This window comes from Saccopteryx bilineata, chromosome 2 (genome assembly GCF_036850765.1).
Source record: "Saccopteryx bilineata isolate mSacBil1 chromosome 2, mSacBil1_pri_phased_curated, whole genome shotgun sequence".
In the NCBI taxonomy this organism is placed as follows: Eukaryota; Metazoa; Chordata; class Mammalia; order Chiroptera; family Emballonuridae; genus Saccopteryx; species Saccopteryx bilineata.
In genome coordinates, this window is record NC_089491.1 from 126,085,163 (window position 1) to 126,107,142 (window position 21,980).

General features: G+C 35.7%; 1 protein-coding gene across 1 annotated transcript in view; it reads right to left on the reverse strand.

Annotated features, from left to right (window-relative positions):
• Nucleotides 1-290: 290 nt before the first annotated feature.
• The window catches only part of TMTC3 (transmembrane O-mannosyltransferase targeting cadherins 3), an 89,904-nt gene continuing 68,214 nt past the window's right edge, over nt 291-21,980 (reverse strand). Inside the window, exons 9-14 of the mRNA XM_066257783.1 lie at nt 20,690-20,810; nt 18,223-18,334; nt 9,091-9,194; nt 7,053-7,222; nt 3,495-3,721; nt 291-1,166 (exon numbers count right to left, since the gene is read on the reverse strand). Coding sequence (XP_066113880.1) covers nt 355-1,166; nt 3,495-3,721; nt 7,053-7,222; nt 9,091-9,194; nt 18,223-18,334; nt 20,690-20,810 — 1,546 coding nt within the window. The 3' untranslated portion in view covers nt 291-354. The remainder of the gene's footprint in view (nt 1,167-3,494; nt 3,722-7,052; nt 7,223-9,090; nt 9,195-18,222; nt 18,335-20,689; nt 20,811-21,980) is intronic.

Below are 21,980 nucleotides of genomic sequence, written 5' to 3' on the forward strand. Positions count from 1 at the left end.
CAAATGTTGGCTCTACCTGCAAGGAATTATCATTCAGGCCTCAGACTATTTTTAATTGAGTAGTCAAACTTACTCTGCTGGAAGAATCTTCCTCCTATAATAAAAGATATAAATTGGCCACCTATAATTTAATATTCCTACTATATTCAGCAAAACTCAGAAAACTACTGCCATATCTTTTATAATACACATACTGAGGTGAGACAGGTCTTTAATAAAAATCTCATTTTGACCCTATTAGAAGCAGCTCACGACAGACTGTTATTAATCTGCTATTTTTCAAAGCTCCCATAAGTAATCACATGATATAGATTGAAGTTCTTTGAAATCATTGTTACATAATGAAAAGTAATGCTATTCACCATTTAAAATACGTTCAATCTCTTCTAGCCTTTTTAAAGCAGCAACTCTTTTCTTTTCAATTTCTTTGATTTCTTTTGTTGTTTTGTGAGCGGTCTCTTTGTCAATATTTTCCCCTGATTGTTTGTTGGATTTAGACTGACTATTATTATCACCTGTTTTTATTACCTCTGTGGATCTGGGTTCACTTATTTCTTTTACATTTTTAGTTGGAATTTTGTCTCTGTGTACACCTGCAGTCTTCCTAATTGGGAATATTGGTTGTTCAATTAAAGTAGTTGAGGAAATTTTATCCCTAACTATATTCAAATGGCGCTGGATATATTCTTCATGTGGTGCTAATGCCAATGTTTCAAGCAGGCATCTTTCAGCTTTTAATAAGTCCTTCTCCTCAAAATAAACAACACAAAGATTATGTTTTCCTTGCACATTGCGTGGATCCAACTCCAAAATCTTTTCAAAACATTTTTTTGCTCCAAGTATATCTTTCTTTTGATTCATGAGAATGTCTCCCTTTAAAATGAGACCCTTAATATGATCAGGATAGTATTTGAGTAGCTCTTCTAAAACTGGCAAAGCCATTAAGTCCTTTGCAGTCTGAGAGTACAGCAGAGCCAGATTAAATAAAGCACTTCTGAAGTCAGCTTGTAATTTTATGGCTTTCCTCATCCACATCTCTGCTTCACTGTCCTTTTTGTCATCCATGGCTAGCATTCCCAGATTGAAATAACCGTTAGCATCTTGCGGCTCTTCACTTAGATAGCTCAGAAGTCGTTTTCTAGCTTCAGGCCTGAGTTTAACTTCGCCTATGAAAAAGAATTTTTTTAAAGAAAAAAATTATATTGTAAGCAAATAAATTAACTCGTAGGGATAAAGCTATACTTTATCTAGTTAGATTACAAAAAGACGGCATCAAAATGTAATTGCTGTACCTAAATCAAAAAAAGCAGAAAGCGAAACCTTCAAGTCTTCATAGGAAAGACTGTTTTGAAACACTGAAATAATAGCTCAAGTCCCCTCCTTTAAAGCAGTGAGAGTGCCTCAAGAACCAAAAGGAGCAAATATCTCCTTATAGTTTAGAAGCTAACAGGGAGCAGCAGAGAAGAGAATTAAGGATAGGAAGAGGCCTGACATTTGCCAGCACACATGTATTCAGTTTTGATTCTGTTAACATTGTGACTTCATACATTGAACAAATTATTTAACTTCTCTGGATTAATTTATGAATTTTCTTAGAATTATATAATACATGTAAAAATGGTTAGTAAACATTAACTATTATTGGGTAAACAAATGTTCCAGTCATACTAAATAAAATTTTTGTATGTTAGGACATTTCAAGGATAAGAAAAAACATTAAATATAAAGTTTGTAAGTATAAATATAAATTAAGATTTAGTAAACAAATATTTATTGAGATTATTGCAAATGAATACACAATAATTCAAGTTCTACAACTATAAACTTTAAGGGACAGTCTTATGTTGGATAATAGGCCCTTTCATGATTACTAAGGTTAGCTAACTTCACAAAAATATTAGCTCTTCTCTAAATTTATACTTTTTGAATACCAGGCATAAAGACCTCCCTATAGCCCTGGACGGTTGGCTCAGCGGTGGAGCGTCGGCCCAGTGTGTGGAAGTCCCAGGTTCGATTCCTGGTCAGGGCACACAGGAGAAGTACCCATTTGCTTCTCCAACCTTCCACGTCTCTTTTCTCTCTATCTCTCTCTTTCCTTCCCATAGCAAGGCTCCGTTGGAGTAAAAGTTGGCCTGGGCACTGAGGATGGCTCTGTGGCCTTTGCCTCAGGTGCTAGAATGGCTCCAGTTACAACAGACTAATGCCCCAGATGGACAGAGCATCACCCCCCTGGTGGGCGTGCCAGATGGATCCCGGTTGGATGCATGCAGGAATGTCTGCCTCCCCATTTCTGCTTCAGAAAAATATTAAAACAAACAAACAACTAAAAAAAAAGCTCTCCCTATATTCTTTTATTTAATAATATGATGGGTATAGAAAACTTGAAAATGAATTAGGAGGTTTAAGTTCCTATCTTGGGACTAATTATTAATATATCCATACAGTGTTGGGGTAGTCATTGTATCCATTTGGTCCTGACTCTCTAATCTACTAAACAGAAAATGGGCAAAAATAAACCAGGTCTTCCTGCTCTAAAATAAGTAAGACCTTATGATCCATTCATTTTTTGTAAATGTTTTAAAAAAGTAAAAATTAACTATAGAGATTTTCCAAATATAAAAGCTTATAAATCATATACACTGCCTTCTGAATAGTACTAAAACATATCAAAAATGCTAATTTATAATTTAATTTTGATAAATCATAGCAATTACAGGAAATTACAGTAATATCTCAGAAAATATAACTGAATATATAATAGTACCAAAAGTATTTGGTCTTATAAATTGAGAAGATAAAAAAATATTATTTTCTAAAATGTACAATGCCCTTGGCTCCTTAGAAATAACTATGGAAAAAATTTTACAAGTTATGATTATTTGAACAATATATTTATGTATGAGATTTTATTTCTGTGCACAAAATGACAAAATAAATTAATAAGGCATTGCTTAATAGACTGCTTGAAAAATTAGTCTTAACATATACCAGAAGAACTTACAATTAGTATTATCTTATATGTTAGTGCATATTACTTGAGAAGTTTAAGTTAAATGTTCTACATATAAACCATTTATACAGTTTTGATATAAACTATATTTCAAGGTAAGGTTTTACCATATTTCCCCATGTATAAGATGCACATTTCCCCTTGAAAAATTTGGGGTCTAAAAACTGAGTGCGTCTTATACAGCGGTTGTAGGTTTTTTAAATTTGCATTTCCCAGTTTATCGTGCTTGTTTTTGCACTTATTTTTGAAGACAGTGATTCATCATCAGACAGATGAGGACAAGCTAATGGATGGGAGTTTTAACAGTGATGAGGGGTTGTATGAATTCTATGATGAATAAAACTTGAGTTCAATAACTTTATGTAGTACATTTTTTTTTTCAAATTTTGGGTCCCCAAATTAAGGTGCACCTTATACATGGGGAAATAGGGTATATTTCAAGTTACAATGTGTTTAAATATAGATATATTTTGAGAAAACATACCTGATTCTTGCATTAATATAGCAGAGTTGAATAATGCTAGCTTATGCTTTGGATTTAATTCTAAAGCATAATTAAAGTTTTTTAGAGCTTCACTCGGTTCTTTAAGTTCAATATAAACAATTGCCAAGTTGTACCAAAGATCTGCATTATTTCTGTCCAGCTCTAGTGCTTTAAGATATGCTTCTTTTGCTTGGGAAGGTTTATTCATTTTTAAAAGCAATTCTCCTCTGTGGAAAAATCAAGCACAAGCTTTACTTACAAAATTACCATGCCAGTTTGTAGACATTATTTTCACAAGTTTTAATTAAGCTTTTCCACATATTCACAATTTTCTCTTTTTGCCTTTTAATTAAAATTTTCTTTCAAAAATAACCATCTAGCCAAACTAATACTAAGAAAAAAAGAACAAAGTTGTATTTATCACATTCCCTGACTTAAAACTATATTACAGAGCTACAATTATCAAAAACAGTATGGATATGACTCTAGATTGTCACTCTTACAAAGCTGAAACCAAGAACATTTTATTCTTATGTCCAACTTTTTATGTCAACCCTTCTCTCCAGATAACACTCAGCATTCTGCTCTGATCCATGGCTGATAATCACAATGTGGGTTTGGTACTTTGCATCTCATCTGCCTCTTTATTGACCTCTGTGTATATTTTCTATCAGGAAGAAGAGGAATTGAATAGTCAAATTCATGTACCAAATTCCGTCCTATGCTTCTCAAATCCAGTAAATAATGAGACAGCTATCTACTAAGGGAATAAACAATGATACATCTGCCCACTAAAAAAATTATCATGTAACCATTGGGAAAAAAAGAACTTTATGAAGAATTATAATTATATAAAGGAAATGCTTATGGTATAAGAAAGGTCTCTTCAATAAATGGTGTTGGGAAAATTGAAAAGTCACATGCAAGCAGATGAAACTAGACCACTATCTTACACCATATACAAAAGCTGACTCAAAATGGATTAAAGACTTCAATGTAAGACCAGAAATAATAAAATACATAAAAGAAAACATAGGTGCTAAACTTATGATCGCTGGTGTCAAAGGGGTTTTTGTGAACTTAACCCTAAACTGAAGTAAAAGCAAAAATAAAGGATTGAAACTATCAATACATCAAACTAAAAACCTTTGCATAGCAATAGAAACAAAGCAAAATAGGCCCTGGCCGGTTGGCTCAGTGGTAGAGCGTTGGCCTGGCGTGCGGGGGACCCGGGTTTGATTCCCGGCCAGGGCACATAGGAGAAGTGCCCATTTGCTTCTCCACCCCCCCCCTTCCTCTCTCTCTCTTCCCCTCCCACAGCCAAGGCTCCATTGGAGCAAAGATGGCCCGGGTGCTGGGGATGGCTCCTTGGCCTCTGCCCCAGGCGCTAGAGTGGCTCTGGTCGCGGCAGAGCGACGCCCCAGAGGGGCAGAGCATCGCCCCCTGGTGGGCGTGCCGGGTGGATCCCGGTCGGGCGCATGCGGGAGTCTGTCTGTCTCTCCCTGTTTCCAGCTTCAGAAAAATACAAAAAAAAAAAAGAAAAGAAACAAAGCAACATATTAACAAAAGAAAATGGCAATTAAGCAAATGGGAGAAATTATTAGCAAACCATATCTCCAAAATGGGCTAATATTCAACATACATAAAGAACTCACACAACTCAACAACAAAAAACAACCAGGTTAATATATAAGCAGAGGACTTTATTCGATTAGACACTTATCCAGCAAGATACACAGATGGCCAACAGATGTGTGAAAAACTGTTCAATACACTAGTTATTAGGGAAAGGCAAATCAAAATCCCCATGAGATACCACCTCAAACCTGACAGCATGGCTATTATAGAAAAGATAAGAAATAACAAATGTTGGAGAGGATGTGAAGAAAAGGGAATCCTCAGTCAGTGTCTGTAGAAATGTAAGTCAGTGCAGCCATTATGTAAAATAGCATGGAGGTTTCTCAAAAAATTAAGACTAAAACCACCATATGACCCAGCAATTTCTCTTCTGGGTATTTACCTAAAAAATATGAAAACATTTATCATAAAGATATCTATATCTCTATGTTCACTGCAGTATTATATATAACAGCCAAAACCTGGAAACAAAAAATATAAGTGTCCACTGATGGTTTTGATTGGATAAAGAAGACATGGTATGTATTTTTAAAAAAATATTATTTTTTATATTATATATTATTTCATATATATTTTTATATAATTATTTTTATATTATAAAAATAATTACTTATCCATGAAAAGGAACAAAATATTGCCATTTATGACAACATGTATAAATCTTGAAAGTATTAAAAAAATGAATGTCAGATGGAAAAGGACAAAAAAAGTATGATTTGATTCATACGTGGAATTAAAACAAAAAGGAACTAATCAAACAGCAAAAACAAACTCATAGAGACAACAGAATGGTGGTTACCAGGGAGCAAAGAGATTGGGGGGTCAAAGTGGGTTACGTGGTTCAAATATATGGTGACAGAAGGAAGCTAGATTTTGGGTGGGCAACAGAGTGTACAGGTTTCAAATTATAACCATGTATACCTGAAAATGAAATGTTACCCCACTGAGTTTAATAAATTCATTAGTTTGGCAAATTTGGCTTGATCCGTTCTCAAACATTATTAAAGAAGGAAAAAGCATATTTGACTTTAGTGGTTAGATGTGGGGAGGTATTCAAGAAAGGGGGACAGAAAAAAAACTCTGTTCTCTGATTATATCTTGAAAGGAGGTACAGTAGACTATTTTAGAAAAATGACAGCAACCAGAGTAAGAGATCAATTTGTTAAGAGAGCAAATAATAGCATTTGAAGAAAAAATATAGAAATAGTAGTGATTGGGAAATTCCAATATTTTAATCTATGTTAGAACTATTACTATACAAAAAGATAACATTAGAAAACTTTTAAATCTTCTTATATTAAAATCTTCAATGTATTCTTATAAAATGACCATTCATTGGAAAAAAAAAAAAGGAAGGAAAAGCTGATCAGGTAGGATAAAAGGGGTATTAGTGCCACCTACAGGTAACTTTGAGGAACATTTCTGAAAGTGAAGATTATAGTTTGAAAACTATTTTATAAAGCTTTCTACTATGGTTCTATTTCTTGATAGAGACCTTAAAACATCATTCTGATTTAAGTATATATATGCAAATCAATTTAAGTAATTATGAGAGTTTATTATACTACTATTCTAAAGTTTCAGTAGAAATGAAGTCAAATGAACTGTTAATATCCTTGATTAGGAAACTTCTAGAATGAATGTCCAAAATGTTATCTTTTTATGAGACTGTTGAATAATTCTTTATGTATTAACACATGACAGCTTTTATTTACAGATGAAACCCCACTAAACCTAGTGAATTACAAAAAGTACTGGATTAAGGCCTCCAAATAATGACAAGATTAAAAACTTGTAAATTCTAAATGCATTTTCCCCAAAGAAACCATGTCGAAACTAATTTAGCCAAAACAGTCAAAATGTAGCATGCACATGTAGCTTCAAGCTTCTATAACGATAGCTTACAGTGAACTACAATACCTGCTAATGTAAGCCTGCTTGAAGTCGGGTCTCATGCTTATCGCTTGTCGATAGAGCTGATCTGCTTCTTCCAGTCGGGACTCATCTACTCGGATCAGGTTGGCCAGATTAATATAAACGTTTAGGTGATTAGGGGCAATTCTGGCTGCATATTTTTTACCAGGAATAATCTGTTCAGAAGAAAAGGCATTTTCCTAATTTGGTATTTCATTACCAAATAAAAATCAAAAGTAAGTAGACCTAGTAGCCTATTTAAAATATACAAAGAACATAAAAAGATAACATTATTAGTTTTACTGCTATTATATTAAAATAAGTCATAAAAAATGTGAAAGCATCTGTAGTCACATGTAAATAAAATATTGATATTTTCTTGCACTAAAGGTTATTATTTTTTATTCATGTCAGCTCAAAAGACTATGATTAGCTTTTCATTTGTTATATCAATTTATGAAGTCATATAAATCAGAATTTTCACGCTAGACCAGAAATAGAACTCAGGACTCCTTTCTGTCTAGTGTAGTAGTTAAACCAGGCCACTCTCATGTTGTCAGCAAAATATTTCCTGGTTGTGATAACAGAGCAGTTCATTTTATTTCATAGTTATATTGAAACCTCATTTGTCTGGTGGAGTGAAAAAATAAAATTATCTTATTGATTATTCAAGTTAAGTAAAGATTATTCAAATTTTCAATGAATAGAATAAATTGTATCTGATAAAAATCTATACTGAACACAATTTAACTTTAGAAAATTAGGAATAAATTCTTAAGATATGTAGTCCAACTTTGTTTTTAAAATATTTATCAAACTATCCAATCATTTAATTACTATTATTATTAATATAGTATTAATATATGCTACAATTGAGAAAATTGTAGCCCAGGGGAAACTATTTTTTCCAATGATACATAACTGGTCAAGGACAGAACCAGACTTTCCAACTTTGATACTATATCGTGATAGCATGTTAATCTTGATTTTTGTGTCATTATGACCACTGGTGAAGATAATACAGCAATGAGGTGTATCCACTTTATTTTATTTATTTTTTGGTACGAACAATGCCAGATTTAGCATTTAATGCACATAAATACAATTCTCTTCATTTAAAGTAACTTAATGAGAACTTATAATCAAGAATATAAAAGTTTCATGATTTTATGAATTTAGTTTTTAAAGACTATACAAAAAGTTTTAATTGAGCTAGAAAAGTAAATGTAATCCTTTATAAAACTTACAAAATAGGCCTGACCAAGCAGTAGTGCAGTGGATAGAGTGTCGGACTGGGATGTGGAAGACCCGGGTTCGAGACCCCAAGGTCGTCATCTTGAGTGCAGGCTCATCTGGTTTGAGCAAAATCTCACTAGCTTGGACCCAAGGTCGCTGGCTCGAGCAAGGGGTCACTCAGTCTGCTGAAGGCCCACAGTCAAGGCACATATGAGAAAGCAGTCAATGAACAACTAAGGTGTCGCAACAAAAAACTAATGATTGATGCTTCTCATCTCTCTCCGTTCCTGTCTATCCCTATCTGACTCTCTGTCTCTGTAAAAACAAACAAACACAAAAACAAAACAAAAAACTTACAAAATAGACGGTTCATTGGACACCTTACTTTTATATAGATAGATAAATTGAAGAAAACATAGGGATTTTCATTTAGATTTATTTCTTTAAGCAAGAGAGACAGAGACAGAAAGGACAAACAAGAAGGGAGAGAGATGAGAAGTATCAATGCTTCATTGTGGCACCTTAGTTGCTCACTGTTTGCTTTCTTATACGTGCCTTGACCTGGGGGCTCCAGTCAAACCAGTGACCATGGGGTCATGTCTATGATCCCACACTCAAGCCAGCAATCCTGCACTCAAGCTGGTAAGCCCACGCTGAAGCTTGCGACCTCAGGGTTTCAAACCTGGGTCCTCTGCATCCCAGGCCAATGCTCTATCCACTGCACCACCATCCGGTCAGGCTATATAATCTTATTCAATATGTGTAGTTAGTATACATGATACAATAAAAATAAGTTATGACAACTTACTTGTGGCATAAGCGACTTAGCCATCATGTAAGATTTTTCAGCTTCTTTGGTTCTATTTAAATTTTTGTAAGTTCTTCCTACATTCATGTGGGCACCAATATCATCTAAAATTTTAAAGAAATTATCTGTTAGCAAATACAGTGAATAGAATTCAATGTAAACTACTTAAGAGGATATGTTTCTAGCAATAAAAACACTAAGCAAAAAAATGCAAAAGTAGGCATTTATCCTTAAAGTTCTTCTGATACAACTTGCTATAATTATGATCAATGTGACATTAACAAATTATTACATAAGTATTACAAAGACAGAAAGTAAACATACACATGAAAAAAACTATTTGAATGGACCCCTGATGGTTTAAGACATAAGAGGAAAGAAGGAGAAAGTTACATCACTTTCCTTCACTATACTTCAAAACACGATGCTAAGGTTTGCTTCCATTTCCTTAATCTCAGAGCTTTGGAATTTACGTAGAAAATATGGCTCAACTCTAAAAGTAAATGGATCTACAAGTAAAAAGGATCATCATAATTTCTAGAATTATTTCAAGTGTTATAACTAACAGATTATGCACCCATACCCATAGTGGATAGGAGCAAAGAGATATGAAAAAACTTTGTAATTTTATTTTCAAAAATTTTGTGAATGTGGTTGGAATGCAAGATAATGGAATGTTAGGACTTATATATATACTACTACTTAATATGCAGCAGTCTGTTTCTATGAAATGACTGACAAATTCCTATATAATGTATTTAAAACTTTTAAAAATGTATTAAAATGTCAGGAAATTTTGTTCCATTTTCTGAACTGTAAAATCAAATCTTAAGCAAATTTATTCAGGAATAGAAAAATGTGCAATTAAAATAAGAAGGATATGAAGGTTTAAGATACAATTCCCAGTAAATATTTCAAAGGTCTGGAATAAAGGTAGAAGGAAGGGAGAGGATCTTACATCAGACAAATTTAGGCAACATGAATCTTGACCAGACATGACAAGGTTTCAAATTATGATTACTACTTGCCTGTGACACCGATGATTTTGCAACTGTGGAACAGATAGATCTCTGCCTGCAACTCCCAGGACACATAGGGGCCAAGGATATATATCTTATGCATTCCCCTAGGAGGAGAGTAACAGTCCTAAGGTCTTGCTACATTACGTTTCAGGATGGTAATTGTGTGCACTGCACCAAAACTGCCAGGTGCACTACAGGTTTGGTTAGAAAACTAGGGGACAAGACTGGGGGAAGGAGGCTGGTTTCTGTTTCTAGATGTATTGCTGAATCTCATGGGGTCTGAAGAGAAGGGTCATGGCTGCTCCCCCCAATGCTTAGCTAGCCATTCCAAAAAAGGGCTGCTTTTAAAATTTGATACCTTAGCCCCATCCAACTCAATCAAAATAGAATCTTCAGAAATAGGATCTACAAAAATGTTTCTGAAAAGTTTAAAAGGTAATTTTGATGTAGAGCCAAGGCTTAAATTCACTGCCCAAACAAGTACACACAGAGTAGGTGTCTTTTCTTCTATATAGCTCAATATTTTTAAACATCAGGTAAATTTATACTATCAATATTTACTATAGAATCAGAAACTAATAACTAAGATTACATAAAACCTAAAAAAATATTAAAGTGTAGATAAATATAACTATAATTTTGTCAGCTAAGTATTTAAAATGTGACTGAAATCAGTCCCAACCAATCTTACAAAAGCAGTTACTATTTGGGTGAAAAGCTAGAAAAATGGCTACCTGCTGAATCAGGATCTTAGAATTATGTTAAGGAGATACTGCTGTCCATGAATATTTCAGACATTAGAGTATGGCAGCCCCACTTTCTCAAAGAACAAAGATAGCAATTAGATAGGCTTTGGCATCAAAAGGATTCCCTAATAAAGCTAATAAAATGACAGGCTTAAGTTATAAAGTTTTAGGATTGCAGAGGAGAAAACAGTATTACTGGTAAATTTAATTTGAAGAAACGATAAGAAAAGCAAGCAAGATGTAAAAATCAGTGACATTCAAATGACTAAAAAGCTATAGAATTTCAAACAATCTTGCTATTATAAGTGCACTATCCAAGCCCACAGCAGCATGAATCTAGGGTCCATCTTTAATTCAATGGAACTGAGGACCAGCAAGTATCAGGCAATTCTGCTTCAACAGTGATGTTTATTGAGTTTTCCCACATTAATGGCCCAGGCATCTATGTTGTCTTCTAATATTTCCTATCCAAAAATTGTCCATCAATGTATTTAAAAGGGTAAACTTATAAACACCTGAAAACTCCTAGAAACACTTTAAAAAGTTGTTTTTATCTTGATGGCTTCCAGGTTGAATGACAGTTCCTGATATAAACAGTTTCAAAGACTGAATTTAGATTAAAAAAATATATATGTATATTGATTTTACAGCAATAACAAATCTTGAAGAATTCTGGTGTTTCTTGAGAAAAATCTATCCTTGTCTTGTAAAGGTGTTTATGGAAACTGTGATTCCAATGGCAAAAATATTATCTTTGTGAACTGGGATTTTTTTTAAACACTTGTAACCACCAAAACAGAAGCAATTCAGTCAGTTGTTATTTATGTGATACGCATATTGCATGGTCAAAGACTACTGTATAGTTTATATTCTTATTCTAAGTGAGAAAAGTTTTAGACTGAATTTTTTAAAAGTTAAATTTATAATGTCATGGATACCTAATCTATGTGATGGTATAGTGTTTCAGGGTTTTAAAGGGTATCTTTATGCTTGTTACTCCAAATTTTTATCTCTAGCCTTGAATATTCCCTTATCTTCAGACTTATAAATCTGTATCTGTGAATTTAACAGGGACAAAAAGAATCCTGATTCCCCTCCTTATGTGTCATTTCATTTATCTTATCTATGAAGAACACAGCTAAAAATCAAAGAATCTGAGAAGCCTATCAATGCCAAATTCAATGTTTCTAGTTTATGTACTTTTTCATAATGAATTGTAATAAATCGGTTTACCTGTCTTCCTAGTCCACGGCTTATTAGAAGCAGTGATTTTTAGAGTATGGTAGGGAATTCATACTAAAGGAGATAGGTTCAGTTAAGTATCTCAAAAACAGCAAAAAGTGACAATTGACAATGAAAGAAAAAATTATTTTAAAACTAAGTGCTTATACCTGGCAACATCCTGTGATATGCACACTATTCACTAGATAAAATTAAACAGGCATATACACACCTACGCCATTTAATTTAGCCTTTACAACAATGCAATGAAAATAATTATCTCAATTCAGAAATGAGAAAGATAAGGCAGAGGGGATTAAATAACATCTTTTAAGACCCTGGCCGGTTGGCTCAGTGGTAGAGCGTCGGCCTGGTGTGTGGGAGTCCCAGGTTCGATTCCCGGCCAGGGCACACAGGAGAAGCGCCCATCTGCTTCTCCACCCCTCCCCCTCTCCTTCCTCTCTGTCTCTCTCTTCCCCTCCCGCAGCCAAGGCTCCATTGGAGCAAAGTTGGCCCAGGTGCTGAGGATGGCTCTGTGGCCTCTGCCTCAGGCGCTAGAATGGCTCTGATTGCGGCAGAGCGACGCCCCAAGATGGGCAGAACATCGCCCCCTGGTGGGCGTGCCGGGTGGATCCCGGTCGGGCGCATGTGGGAGTCTGTCTGACTGCCTCCCTGTTTCCAACTTCAGAGAAATACAAAAAAAAAAAAAAAAAAAAAAAACCCAAAAAACAAACAAACAAAAAAACCCAAAAAAACATCTTTTAAGTCTCAAGGTCCCTGTGTGACTAGCATCAAAGATAATCTTGCTTCTAAAAAACTCCTAGAAGGCATCTAAAAGACTTTACAAAGTACTAAACTACCACTGGCAGTGACTGCTGACTATGGATTAGACTGTGCTCGATGATGCAGGGGTATGAAGATGAAGATGATGTCCATAGTGCCCCTAGGGAGCTTCTCAGTAGAAATAAATCAATAATTTAAATAAATAAACACAAATAAATATGATATACATGAAATAGAAAATTACAAATTTCACTGGAAAGACAGAAGTAAAAAGTTTTAAAGATGAGAAATACAGGAGGTTTTTTTAGAAAAGAAGCCATGTGAGATGGGTTATAAAAGGTAGGTAGGATATGGTTCAAGGCAGATGGGAAAGATGGGAGAAGTGAGGAATTCTAGGCTCAAAGAACATAAACAAAGGCCAAGAGATGAGGAAACCCAAGATTCATACCCTGTATTTCTAGAAAAAACTAAATTATATAATGAGCCAGGAGATAAAATTAGAGAGGTAGAGATAAAAATGGATAGCTAGACTATCAGTTATTTTCTTTTTTCTTTTATTTTATTGATTTTAATTTATTGTGTTTACACAGATTCTAGTGTTGCCCTGAATATATCCCCCCTCTCCTGTATTCCCCTCAACATCTCCCTTGCCCCCCTCCCCGTAACACCCTCTATCAGTTATTTTCTACAAATTTTCTTCAACGTTGTCTAGCTGAAATTTGGCTTTGCCTTGTGGACATGGTTTACAGCAGGGGTCCCCAAACTACGGGCCCGGGGGCCGCATGCGGCCCCCTGAGGCCATTTATCCGCCCCCGCTGCACTTTCGGAAGGGGTACCTCTTTCATTGGTGGAAAGTGAGAGTACTGTATATGGCGGTGCTGCAAAGTGTGGCGTCGCTCACATACAGTACTACTTCCAGTGACGTGGGAGGCACGCGTCATGACTCTGGAAGCACATCACATCACTTGTTATAGCTAGCAGTGACAAATATGGAACCGGACATTGACCATCTCATTAGCCAAAAGCAGGCCCATAGTTCCCATTGAAATACTGGTCAGTTTGTTGATTTAAATTTACTTGTTCTTTATTTTAAATATTGTATTTGTTCCCGTTTTGTTTTTTTAGTTTAAAATAAGATATGTGCAGTGTGCATAGAGATTTGTTCATAGTTTTTTTTATAGTCCGGCCCTCCAACGGTCTGAGGGACAGTGAACTGGCCCCCTGTGTAAAAAGTTTGGGGAACCCTGGTTTACACTGTGGCTCATCCAAGCAGTGTCAAATTTTCTTTGATCTTGTGCAACACTGGGCCTAGAGAAACTGTCAGTGTCCTCTTTGATCCTTAGCTCTCTAGATCATTCCTCCTCCACCTAAAGTCAATCATCTTTGAACTTCAGGTCATTAAACTCTATTATCTACTGTCCCTCCTTATTGCAGTCACCAATCTTTGGGCAAAGCTCCCAGCTCCTTGTCATTCTCTCCAATATTACGGTTGTCAAATGTCTTAGTGAGTTCAAAATTGACACAGGAGAATCTGCTACTACGCGATCTTGGTGTCTTTTCTTCCAATGATTTTCACCTCCTCTTCCTTTAGTTATTTCATTGGCCACAGTCACAGCTAATGGTAAAAGAGGGGGAAATGCCTGCCACTCCCTAGTTCTCCAAAGACATTTAGAAATGTGTGAGTGGGGGGTACATTTTGGTCATAATTCTGAATGGAAAGTAATGATGGCATTTGGTGTGTGCGTGTAAAATTTGATGCATATCCTGAAATACAGTTCGGCATACTTGTACAGTATTCCTATTGAAAAGTATTGATACTCTAGTTAAACTGTACTCAGATACCAACAGTTTTTCAGGTCTATAAATCACTGATCTTATTACCTTTCCTCCATTACCTCACTCTCCCTCCCATCCCATTTTAACTATCTTAGATTCTCTGTTCCATTATTATAATCATCCCCTTAATCTCTTTCTTGTTTAGTAATACATGTGACAAAATCTTAATCCTGTTTAACCAAATTTTCCATGTCTGTACCACTACAGCCATAAAGTAGTAGGAGACAAATATATATATATATATATTATATATATATATATATATCTCAATATATATAAACACACCAACTGGCTTAATTTTAAGTATTTCTAACCTAAGCAGGGTGCTAGAGCTGCTTGCCAATTATACCACATTTTCCTAGTCTACACTTTTTTTTTTTAGTGCGCACATGAGAGAGAGGAGAGAAAGAGGCTGGAAAGGAGAGAGGAGAAGCATCAGTTCTTTGTTGTGGCATCCAGTTGTATATTAATTGCTTTCTCATATGTGCCTTGACTGGGGGGTGGGGGCTACAGCAGAGCAAGTGACCTGTTGCTCAAGCCAGCGACCATGGGGTCATGTCTATGATCTCACGCTCAAGCCAGCGACTCCACACTCAAGCTGGTGAGTCCACGCTCAAGCTGGATGAGCTGTGCTCAAGCTGGCGATGTTGGGGTTTTGAGCTTGGGTCCTCAGCGTCCCAGGCCAATGCTCTATACCAGGGGTCCCCAAACTTTTTACACAGGGGCCAGTTCACTGTCCCTCAGACCGTTGGAGGGCCGGACTATAAAAAAACTATGAACAAATCCCTATGCACACTACACATATCTTATTTTAAAGTAAAAAAACAAAATGGGAACGAATACAATATTTAAAATAGAGAACAAGTAAATTTAAATCAACAAACTGACCAGTATTTCAATGGGAACTATGCTCCTCTCACTGACCACCAATGAAAGAGGTGCCCCTTCCGGGTGTGTGGCGGGGGCCGGATAAATGGCCTCAGGGGGCCGCATGCGGCCCGCGGGCCATAGTTTGGGGATCCCTGCTCTATACACTGCGTCATTGCCTGGTCAAGTTTAGTCTACGCTTTCCTAGATCTTTGTTTCTCAAAGTGTGATCCATGGGCTAAGTCATCTATGAACTTATATAGCAATGCAAAACTTCAGGTTCTACCTTAAACCTCTATAATATATATCAAAACAATCAACATGCATTACACGATCTCCAAGTGATTCATAGGCACATTCAAGTTTATGAAGTACTAACCTAGAAAATTGCTTCACACCTTCTCTTATTCTGAGACCTCCAACACTTCTCACCCCTTCCTCACTCTCTATGGATGAGTTTGTTTCCTATTTCACTGAGAAAACAAGCATAAAAAGGGCAACTTCCAGAAATTTCCAGCATGTCATCTATTCACCTGCCCATATCCATGTCCATATACTGTCTTCCCTGTTACCACTGGTGAGCTATCGATCTTGTGACTGAATGAAGTTCTCAAACTGTGTACCAGATTCTATTTATCTCTTCTCATCTATTCAAGGACACTGACTGTCATCCGTTCCCTCAGCTTGAATCACTACCCTTTCCAACATCAATGCACACATGCTTTGTTTCTCCCACCTTGAAATGAAACACAGAAAACCCTTTCATCCTACTACCCTCTCTAGATCCCATAACTAGCACCACCATTCCTTAAATACCCTTTCAAAGAGTTTTCATTACCAGCTGCTTCCAATTATTCCTCCTTCACTCTCCTAAACTCACTCCTATCAGGCTTTTGTATTTACCAAAATTGCTCATCATGCCAACCACAACTCCACTATTTTTTTAATCCCATTTCTTTGTATCATCCTCAATTTCTCTTAATGTCTTATAGTTTTCAGTGTATAGGTCCTTCATATCCTTTTTCTTAATGTCTCTTCTGAGGTATTTTATTCTTTTTTTGTTGTAATTACAAAAGAATTGTTTTCTCTTATTTATTTTTCTGAAATTTCATTGGTAGTATAAACAAATGTAATGGGTTTTTGAACACTGATTTTGTATCCTGCAGCTTTACTGTATTTGTTTACTGTTTCTAATAGTTTTTTAATGGAATCTTTGGGATTTTCTATATAAAGAATCACGTCGTTTGCAAAAAGTGACAATTTTAATTCTTCATTCCCAATTTGGATGCCTTCATTTCTTTCTCTTGCTGATTGCTCTGCCTGGATTTCTAAAACTATGTTGAATAACAGTGTTAAGGATGGATTTCCTGCTTAACCAGTGGTTGCTCAGTGGATAGAGCATCTACTTTAGATGCTGAGGTCCCAGGTTCAAAACCCTGAGGTCACCGGCTTGAGCACAGGCTCACCAGCTTGAGCATGGGATCAACACAATCCTATCTATGGTCAATAGCTTGGCTGGAGGCCCCTGGTCAAAGCAATCAATAAACTAAAGTGTCACTGTAAGTGACGAGTTGATACATCTCATCTCTCTCCCTTCCTCTCTCTCTCCAAAAAAAAAACCCCACCACCACCAAACAAACCAAAAAAACAAACAAAAAAATTCACACACAAAATATTGTATTTCTTTGCCCTGTTTCCTGATCTTACAGGAAAAACATTTGTTTCTCACCACTGAGTATAATTTATTAGCTGAGGGTCTGTCATATATGACCTTTATTATATTGAGATATATACTTTCCTTCTATATCCATGTTGGAAAGACTGGAGAAAAATGAACCCTCATTCACTGCTATTGGGGATGTAAACTGTTACAGTCAATATGGAAAACAGTATGGAGGTTCTCTAAAAAATTAAGACTAGAACTATTGTATGAGCCAACAACTCCTCTTCTGAGTACCTTCCAGAAAAATCTAAAAACAATTTGTAAAGATTATGTACCTTCATGTTCACTGAAGCATTGTTCACGGTGCCTAAGACATGGAAATAACCAAAATGTCTTTCAATAGATGATTGGATAAAGATTTGGTACATATACAGAATGGAATACTACTCAGCCATTAGAAAAGATAAAATACTGCCATTTGTGACAACATTAATGAATCTTGAGAATAACATGCTACCAAAATAACTCATGACAGAAAAAACCAAGAACCCTATGATTTCACTCATATGTGGGATATAAAACTGAAAGCAACAAACGAACAAACAAGACAAACAAAAACTCACAGACACACAACAGGATAGTGCTTGCCAGGGGGAAGGGGTGCAGCCGTAGAGAAGGGTAAAGGAGGTCAAATGTATGGTGACAGAGACTGGACTCTGGGGGGCAAACACACAATACAACAAACAGATGATATAGAAATGTACACATGAAATCTATATAATCTTATTAATCTCATCCCAATAAGTTTAATAAAAAATTCCTTAAATATCTTATATAAATATTTCTAACACATAACCAAATTCAAAATAAGCCAGCGTTAAACACTAGTAATATTTAAATCACTAAAAATAAACCCTACCTTATTTTCCTCAAATATAATCATGCTTTTAAAAAGTGAATAAATTTTTCAACTCATTTTATTAATAATGCTTACCTGGCTGAACTCGGGTAGCCTGTAAAAAGTATTTCAAAGCTCTCTCAAAGTTCTTTTCATTTTCCAGAGCATGACCCACATTATTCCATAATTTGGCATTATTTTTATTTACCTTAAATATATAAATGTAGATAAAAATTAGTTACAATTAAAATAATGACTCCAATTAACAAAGATATTTGTTTGATATGCTATTAAGAATGGAATGTTCCACGAAGATGTCCATAAATGGGTGAAGGTGGTCAAAGGTACATACTTTCAGTTATAAGGTAAGTAAGTTCTGGGCATGTAATGTGCAGCATGGCAACTACAGTAACAATACTGTATTGTAGATTTGAAAGTTGGTAAGAGAGTAGATCTTAATATTTCTCATCACAAGGAAAAATGTAAGTTGATAGATGTTAAGTATAAAAACTTTATGCCAATTACATTTCAACGAAACAGGAAAAAAAAATCATTCAGATTTTCTCCAAGAAAAAACAGTCTGACTCCAGTTAATACAGAAATGTGTTTGTTATACTACTGGAATAGAGTTTGTTATACCACTGAGATATCCTTGGAGACGAGGAAGAAGCCAAGTGAACACTTTTTCACCAGACTTACACACCTCCTTTCAACATCAACATACTGAAACCACAGCAGTCTAATTTCACCTATTTTTTTATTAGAATTTTACTAAAAATTTTATCTGATCAAATCATAGTGCTATTTGAAAACTGCTCTACTACTTGTATTTGTTTGGGAGAAATGGTATTTGAACATGAGAATATGTTCAGACATTGCACTAATTACTTATTATTAAACTCGAACCCCGGGGTTAAAGCTCTAATTTGATCTGTGCTTTCAGAGTTCAAAGACAGGAATGGTTTTTCTGTAGGTAAAGGACAGTACCTAGCTAAGGAACTAGCTACAGTGACTGAGACTATTCATGGGGCTTCACTAGTAATTAGAACGGTGAATTAATAACAATGGTAATGAGGTTTTATCTGTTTGCAGACTTCTCAGCTAAAGAAGCCAGTGGAGTTACTGAGTGGTATAAGAGGACAGTCATCTGATCTTAAAGAGATGTCAAATCAAGAAGTTACACAGACTACTGGAATGAGGCAGTGATTCAAATAAAGCCAGGCAATTGAGAGCACTGAAATAGCCAAAAGGGAGTTAAGAATTTAGATTTTGTTTTCTTCTTTTCCAAGTGAGAGGAGGGGAGACAGACAGATAGACTCTTGCATAAACTCTGACCTGGATCCACACGGCAAACCCCATCTGGGGCAGATGCTCTGCCCATCTGAGGCCATTCTCACAACTGAGCCATTTTTAGTGCCTGAGGTGGAGGCTCCACAGAGCCATCTTCAGGGCCTGAAACTTATGAGTTCAAATCAATTGTGCCCTTCCTGGAAATTAACCCTGGACATCCACATGCTGGGCTGACGCTCTACCACTGCGCCAACCAGCCAGGGACAGAATTTAGATTTTATTAAGAGAGGCATTGGTAAGGGAACACCTGAAAAAAAAAATCTTTGCTTTATAACTTTCATAGAAACTATGATTTTTAGAAAAACCTTATTCCTATTTACACTGTCCATTCCATAGAAATGCTATATTAATCCTTGCCAGTTCTTATCTTCCCTATAGTATTATATCCATTAGTTGGTTATCGTCCACACAGGCTGCCACTTGTTGCCATGCATTTTATTTTATTGACTGTAACCTGCCACTATTTATTTTAAGACTCAACATTATTTTACATAGCATTAAGAAAGAAAAATGCTCACTAATTAATTGTAAGATGCCTTTTCCTATGAGACCTATTGTAATTTCAGATGTTAAAAGGTTAAAAATGCATACCTTAAGAAGAAATGAAATGTAGTATTCTTACTTAGAGATTTTATCATTTGAGTTTCTAATGATTGTGTAAAATTTAGGGAATTATTCATATGTGCTGTGGACATAGATACTATTCAGACCACTGGTTAAGGTATATATTATACAAAAAACAAATTATTTTTATTAACTTTGGTGAAGTACTAAATATTGATAAATGTCTAATTAAAAGTATAAAAGTATCTTGGACATGGTTATTAAAAGTAACTGATGACAGCCTGACTAGGTGGTGGTGCAGTGGATAGAGCGTCAGACCGGGATGCGGAGGACCCAGGTTCAAGACCCTGAGGTCGCCAGCTTGAGCGCGGGCTCATCTGGTTTGAGCAAGGCTCATCAGCTTGAGCCAAAGGTCGCTGGCTTGAGCAAGGGGTCACTTGGTCTGCTGTAGTCCCCCCCACCCCTGGGTCAAGGCACATAAGAGAAAGCAATCAGTGAACAACTAAGGTGCCACAACTATGAGTTGATCCTTCTCATCTCTCCCTTCCTGCCTGTCTGTCCCTATCTGTCTCTCTCTCTCTCTGTCACCAAAGTAAAAAAAAAAAGTAATTGATGACATACTTTCCTGTTATTCTGGATAATACATTACCTTCAAAGCTGACATAAACAACGTATATTCAGACTCCCAATCCCAGTTTCTGTGGAGTGTTTTTAAGGCATGAGTGAATATCACCAAAGACAGACAAACCCAGGATAACTTTTTAAATACACTGTTTGAGAGAAAAACAAAACAAAACAAAAAAGATTGCCTATATAACCAAAATCATTTTCTCTAGAACAAAGGAAATATGTTAAATATTCCCAATGTCATGTCTGACTTTATTCTAAATAAAAATTATTCTAATAATTATCCAACTTCACAGGGTCCAAAAACAAAAACTTAAAGATCTGATCACTACATTCCACTTCAACCTTCAATTACATTAAATATTCCAATATTTAATGCTATTTCAAAAGCTTAATAACAAAAAATTGATAAAACCAGCTTTTAATAATGACTTTTTGTATTTACAGTCCTTTATACCATTCACTACAATTTGAATATCCTTACTTGAGTTTAAAAAGGGGGAGTCTTATCACTGACTACATTTAAAAACATTTATGCTTACAATTATATACCAGATTATTATGAGATTCTTAGAATAATTTTACATTTTAAAGCTAGAATTGTTTAAGTAAGAGAAACTTAACTCTAAAAAAATAGATGGAAATTACTTATGCACTTTAGACTAATTATTTGGAACTCAATTCCTTATCTACAAAAAATGATTATATTTCAATAATCCCTATGATCTCATTTAGTATTAATGTTCTCTATGTGTGCTTTTGTCCTGGTAACACAGTTCAATTTTTTTCTTTTTGATAGTTACACTTAACCGGAATAGGAGTGCATGAAGCAGAAAGAACATGGATATAAGAAACAAACATACATTTGAATCAAGACTGTTATTTACTAGTGGTGTGATCTTGCATATTTTATGTAACCTATATGTTCTTCAATTTTTTTTTTAAAGAAAGAGTAAGGTAGATACAGAGACAAATTTCCACATGCCCCCTGACCAGGATACATCCGGCAACCCCCATCTGGGGCCAGTGCTCTGCCCATATGGGGCCACTTGCAACTAATATTATTTTTAGGGCCTGAGGTGGAGGCTCAATGGAGCCACCCTCAGTGCCTGAGGCTGATGTGCTTGAACCAAAAGAGCGAGAGGGAGGGGGAGAGGGAGAGAGAGAGAGAGGGAGGGAGGGAGAGAGAGAGAGAGAGAGAGAAGAGGGGGAGGGGGAGGGGTGAGGTATAAACGCAGATGGCCACTTCTCCTGTGTGCCCTGACCAGAAATCGAACCCAGGACTTTCACATGCCGGTCAACACTCTACCACT